This window comes from Monoraphidium neglectum, assembly GCF_000611645.1.
Source record: "Monoraphidium neglectum strain SAG 48.87 unplaced genomic scaffold scaffold00016, whole genome shotgun sequence".
NCBI lineage: Eukaryota > Viridiplantae > Chlorophyta > Chlorophyceae > Sphaeropleales > Selenastraceae > Monoraphidium > Monoraphidium neglectum.
Genome location: NW_014013611.1, coordinates 1 through 5743, shown reverse-complemented (window position 1 = coordinate 5743; position 5743 = coordinate 1). Strand labels below are relative to the sequence as shown.

The 5743-nt window shown below is 59.3% G+C and overlaps 2 protein-coding genes across 2 annotated transcripts; one reads left to right on the top strand and one right to left on the bottom strand.

Annotated features, from left to right (window-relative positions):
* Positions 1-647: 647 nt before the first annotated feature.
* On the bottom strand, positions 648-2422 carry MNEG_0218 (F-box protein; the record flags this gene model as incomplete). Its single annotated transcript, XM_014051284.1, has 5 exons — positions 648-791; positions 1122-1190; positions 1353-1463; positions 1644-1791; positions 2292-2422. 5 exons carry the CDS (start codon positions 2420-2422, stop codon positions 648-650), a joined length of 603 nt encoding a protein of 200 aa, XP_013906738.1.
* Positions 2423-4274: 1852 nt separating this feature from the next.
* MNEG_0217 (hypothetical protein) lies at positions 4275-5062 on the top strand (the record flags this gene model as incomplete). The annotated part of the gene is made up of 3 exons (XM_014051283.1): positions 4275-4294; positions 4592-4728; positions 4926-5062. 3 exons carry the CDS (start codon positions 4275-4277, stop codon positions 5060-5062), a joined length of 294 nt encoding a protein of 97 aa, XP_013906737.1.
* Positions 5063-5743: the final 681 nt, after the last annotated feature.

Genomic DNA, 5743 nt, shown 5'->3' with positions numbered 1-5743 from the left:
GTCCGAAATTTCTGAGTCGTTCAGCAATCACCGACATATCTGTTTGTCAAGGGAAGAAGCTTCGTCCGTGATGGCCAGTCTGTGTTCCCTGTGCTCCTTACGCTGCAGTCGTGGAGGGACTTGATTCTAGATAGGCATTATTTTTAAAACTTGATGCGCAGGCACCTCTTGGTAAAGTGCTTGACCATCCCAAATGCATGCGTGAAATTGAATGTTGAAAACACGAGTGATGTTGGCCAAGGTAATCAACACACATTCCTTGCTGCCTAGTGACTGGTACACAACGCTCTGGGTACCCGGCAACGTCGAAAACATGATTTGCTAAGAGCGTGTTTGTTCGTGATACATGGCCCGGTGGCATCCGCTGCGCAGCGCACGCTGCAGGGGGCCGTCATAAGTAAACAAGAATTCAGGAACGTTGCGGCGAATGAGCCCGCTTAAGCAGGCTTGACGACACACCGCAGTCAGGTGTCCTTCCCTCTTCTGGAGGGAAAGAAGCAGCAGCGAGTGAATGCAGGCCAGCCGGCGTCGAGCATGACGCGGCAGGGCGGGACGCCCCTGCGGATGAATGCCCAACAACGGCGGCAATGTGCAGGCTCTGGACCGGCAGCTCTGGCAGCCGCACCAGACCCCCAGGCGACCGCGCACTATAGCCCGGCGTCCCCGCTGATCCACCGCTGCAGTGGCGCCGTCCTGATGGGCCCGAGGGTGGTGTCCTCCCAGGATGCATCCTTGCTGGCTGAGCTCATGGCCCGCTTCAGGTCGCCCCCCGCCTCGTCGATGTAGAACAGCTGCTTGAGCGAAGGGCGACATCAATCCAACAAGAGTGGTCGAATTGCGCGCGCGCGCGTGTGTATAGATACGTGCGTGCGTGCATGTATGTGTGTGTGTGTGTGTGTGTGTGTGTGTGTGTGTGTGTGTGTGTGTGTGTGCTCGCGCGAGAGAGAGAGTGTGCATGAGAGATTGCACGAACACGTGTGCATGTTTTTGGCTCCACCTGATAAACGATGTGAGTAAGTCGAGGAAATCACCGTTGCTGCCGCGACACATATACCAGGGCGGCACGCTGGATATACCTGGCACACTGAATATCCCGACCCCCCCAAAATCTCGCTGCTCACTGCGGTCTCCTTGTCAACACGCATGCTGCGGCCCAGCAGCTTGCTCATCTTCTCGCGCAGCTGCTCTGCCTGGCAGGGTTGGGTGAGGCCGCGCTTCTAAGTCTCAGGGCAAAAACGTTTTGATTGGTTCACGCGAACGCACGCCCTACCCCAGTGGTGGGTGGCCTAGGGGTGCACCTCACCTCCGCCCGCTTCGTGCCCTCTGCACCACAACTGGATGCAAACACCAACCTGCAGCTCCGCCTCGCGCCCGCAGTATGCCTCCCAGTCGCTGCTGCAGCACGCGTCCCCATCCTCCAGCAGCACGGCTACGTCCCTTTTGGCCGCCTGGCAGTAGCGCACCTGTGCAGCAGGGCAAGAAGCAACCTCAGTGCGTGCTGCTATGCGATTAGGACGGACACAGCCGCACTGCAAGTGTCATGCACTGTCTGGGACATTGCCTTCCAGCGCCATGCAGGGGTGCTGCAAAGGGGCATGCAAGCGCGTCTTGGTTGCTTGCCTAGTGCCACCCCTGGCGCTCACCTGCACCGCGCGGCCCACCAGGTCGTCAGCAAACGCGACTGGCACGTGCACGAAAATGCGCGAATGCAGCGAGTGATCTGAAATCATGTTGTTGATGCGCTTGATCGCCGTGGGCTGCACGCCGTAGTGCACCGCCAAAGAAAGAAAGCTGTCTGTCCGGGCCACCTGCGCATGGGTTTGGAAGTATGCCTGCTTGCCTGCTTGTATTGAAAACCAGTTTGCCGGCTGCTGGTCCCTGCATCATCGGCAGACTGCCAAGTCAACACACTGCATACGTTGCAGGCGGGGTTTTGCCCATGGCCTGGCTTGAGCCACACCCGGACAGCCCTCAGCGCAACGCGCTCCCCACCTTGTGAAGCCGCACAAAACTGGCGAGCGTCGCACTCTCCAAAAAACCCGGGCGGCGCGGGGCGCCCACTTCCGCCGACAACCCCGCCAGCCGCCTGGTGAACACACCGCCAGTGCATGACCGGCGGGCTTGTGAGCGAATGCACTGGACTACGAGGCTGCAGGTTGGTGTTGCCAATGCGAACAAAATGCAGATTCATGCACCTGAAGCAAGCGCTGGAAGCAATCCGTGATTCGCCGTAAACTCCACTGCTGGCTTCAACCCGCTTCCAGCGTAAATTCGCTGCCAACTCCACCCACCAGTGCCGCGTGAAGCTTTCAGGCAGCGCTGCAGCCGCCGCTGCGGCCCAGGCGCATGACACGGCCTTGGCGGGACCTAGCTCGCGGGGCGCCAGGAACGACAGCACGGCCACCAGCAGGTCGTGCTCCATGACGGCTGGATCTCTCCACTGCCACAGGTTGCGATTCCCTCTCAAAGCGCAGCCTCCGCTTGGTGGTGCCTCGAGCCTGCAGGACAGCATCAACACGACGGCAGACGTGTGGCACCTAGTGCAGCACCACAGCGAGCGACTCTGCAAGCTTATGCACAGCTAGGCTGCCCTGTCTTAACTAATATTTGAAAGTAAATGAGCCATAACATGCAGGCCCTCACTGGGCGCATGACTCAGACTGCCCAACTGATGCACAGCCTGCAGCATTGCGGATACGGCGCAACGCAGCGCTGCTCTCATGCCCTCACGGGTAAAGAGCCTGATGTACGTTCAGGCGCGCGAACGCGATAGCCGCGCGTACCAAGCGCACGCTGATGGTGGTGTGCCAGGTCGAGAGTGCTCCCCAAGCCCCAGATTGGTGCGCTGTCAGTGTAGCAAAGGCAAGTGGACACTACAGGAAGTGCTCCTGCCGTAAGCTCTCAATACAGGTTCCGCAAGCAAGGGCGCTGCTTCTGTCCAGCTGCTGCTGACGAGGTAAGTTGCATGCAAGTTCGATGGATTGTCGTGCATGCGCCCTTACGATACAAACTCGCGCGTTGTAACCGCGACTTGCACATTTCCTGTTGTCTCTGGCTCAGATCTCAAAGTACGGTAGTGTGTGAGTGTGACAGCTCGAGGCCACGCGGCAACCCCACCATTGCCGTCAGAGTTCTGACACTAAAACTTGGATTATATGGAAGTTGGTGGGCAAGACGTGGCGGGAACGGCGTCCCGTCCTGTGGGGCGCGTCGGCATGCATGAGACAGCGTCACACAGGTCCCACCACCAACCGTCTCGACTGCTGCATAGTCATGCAGCTTGTCCATGAGTTAGCTGCAGCGCAATTCAGTGATTGGCAGCTGGGTTGCACCTGTCGTGGTCCCGCAGAAGCCATGACGCACTACATCTTGCCATCCACCTCGTCGCCTTGCCCGCTTTCACGATTGCAGGCACAAACATGTCGCACAGCCTGAGCGGGTGGTCACTTCTAGTCAACCTCGTTCTGCCCATCCCCCTGGCGAGTAGGCCGGCTACGGCTACCGGCCCGCAGTTGCCTGTATCACCCCACAGCACACCCAACAGCCGCTCACCCGCCTGCAAATTGGCCTGGGGTTGGTCGCAGCTGCTGCAATGGTTGGGTGAACACCTTGATTACTATCGCGTGCGTTTGCGACGCAGATTCTGACGCTGCTGCTGGTTCTGCCGCTGCCGCGCAATGCGCGCAAAGGCATCCTCTTGTTTACCAGCAAGGTTCTGAACTTCAATGTATGTGAGTGTTTTGTCCCCACCGCGCCCGTGTACAGTACTCTGGCCAGCACCTGGAGCTGTCAGAATGATGTGGCTGACTGGCCCGTACACATAAATAAATGGCGTGCTAGCTGATTATCGTGACTGACCCCGTACCCCACCACGGCCCACCCCGCTTGCACATTCCCACAGTGGGGAACGTCAAGCTGGTCAACTTTGCGCTCCTGGGCTCGGGCCTGCCGTTTGTCGGTGAACAGATCCCCATGCTGCTGCTACGCGTGACGCCCACATTGCATCCGTCTCAGCTGATGCAATTCGTCAAGGGTTTGGGTCAAATCTGCAACTATTGCACACACCTCATGCTAATGCAATTGCCTACCTGTCCACCTTTTCTTTACACGCCAACCGGCACTCGGCCCCAATCTCTTTCTCAATCACGCCAGACTCTGCGTTCCGCACATACAAGGGCGGCCACGGCGTTGACGACCCGGAGGTGAGGCCGGAGCTCAAGATCGGGCTCCTGGCCAAGAAATGGCGCGAGGAGAGGAACTTCTGGATCACTGCCATGGGGTTCACCATGTGGTGGTGGGTGGCGCCAGGGCTGCCGGGCTCGGAGGGCGGTAGGGTGCTGCGGTGCCTGCAGTGTTTGATATGTTGCGACGCAAACGCCAAGTGCGGGCTTGACAGTGGCAGGCCATCTTTGCAAGGCTCTGCTCTGTCTTCAATGCTGTCTTCAATGATGGTGCAAAGACCTGCACAGGGAACGGGGTGCTGCTTATCTGTGCGTGGAAGATATCTTCGTACCTCGCCTTGCCTGCCTGCCGCCCACCCACAACCCCCGTCCTGTCACTGTGCCGTGCCGCCCTGCGCTGGCGTGTGCAGCCTGATGAGCGTGCTGTACGCCCAGGTGGGGCACATGGTGGCCATTGAGGACGAGGTGGAGGGCCTGAGAGATGAGGTGGCGGACCTCAAGGGGGAGCCGCGGCCCCCGCGTGTCGGCGCGACGCGCAAGGCGGCTGGTGAGGGGCGCACGGGGCGCAGCGTTGTGTGCACATGCATTGGGTGCGTGCGAGCGCTGGGGCATCTATTTCGGCGTGGTGGAGGTGCTGCTTGCTGATGTGCCACATCTAGGGGCCAGTGGGGGTGCAAGGGGCCTTTCAAATGCCTCTTCTCCCAGGCACTCATCTGTTTCGCATGCTCGTCACGTTTTCCGCAGGTGCCGTCTCGTCGGCTGTGAAGGACGGCCTTTCCACATGCGCCACGACCGTGACTCCCGGCGGTGGGGTGGACACGCCAGGCGCGGCCACGCCCGAGAGTATGGGAGCTTCAACGCTGACTCGGAGGAGAGTGTAGGCGGCGGGCATACCGGGGTCCTAGCGAGCGGCAGTGGAAACAGCTCAAGATGTAGGGTGACGATGGAGGCAAGGGAGGGGAACTGCTCGCGTACCCGCACCATGGTTGCTGCCTGGGTGCCAATCCTGCTCGCAGCAGCCAGCGAAACAGATGAGGGAGGCTGAAGGATTGCACGCTAGCGGCATGCGCATTGACGCGTTACAATATAGTTGCATGGATGCGAAGAACTTGGTTTTTGATGGCGTGTGCGGGGTATGAGGCGCAGGCTATCTGATTTTTCTGTCCAGCTGTCACAGGGCGTCGTACTGGCAAGCCTTGACGCTCAGCGTCAACCGCAATTGCAATGTGCAGCAATGTGCAGCCGCTTGCGGTTTTTCAGCAGGGCAAGTGTTGACGACGGTTGTCAATGGCTGCCCTTCCTGCCTTCGTGATGCTGTAATGCATAGCACTGGGATCATCGATATGTGCTGTGTTTGATTTGAGGCTGTTCTGGGGACGCTGGCAGCCTTGTGGGGCGCCCCGCATCACTCTACAAACTTCGCTCTACACACCAGGACTAGCGGCGTCATGTCAATTGTTTGAAAGCGTGCCAGCTAGGGCTCATCAACTCAGTTAGATCTGTTTGCGCTGCTGGCGTGACGCGCGCGAGTCGGCGGCCACGAGTTGGCAGTGCCCCGCCCA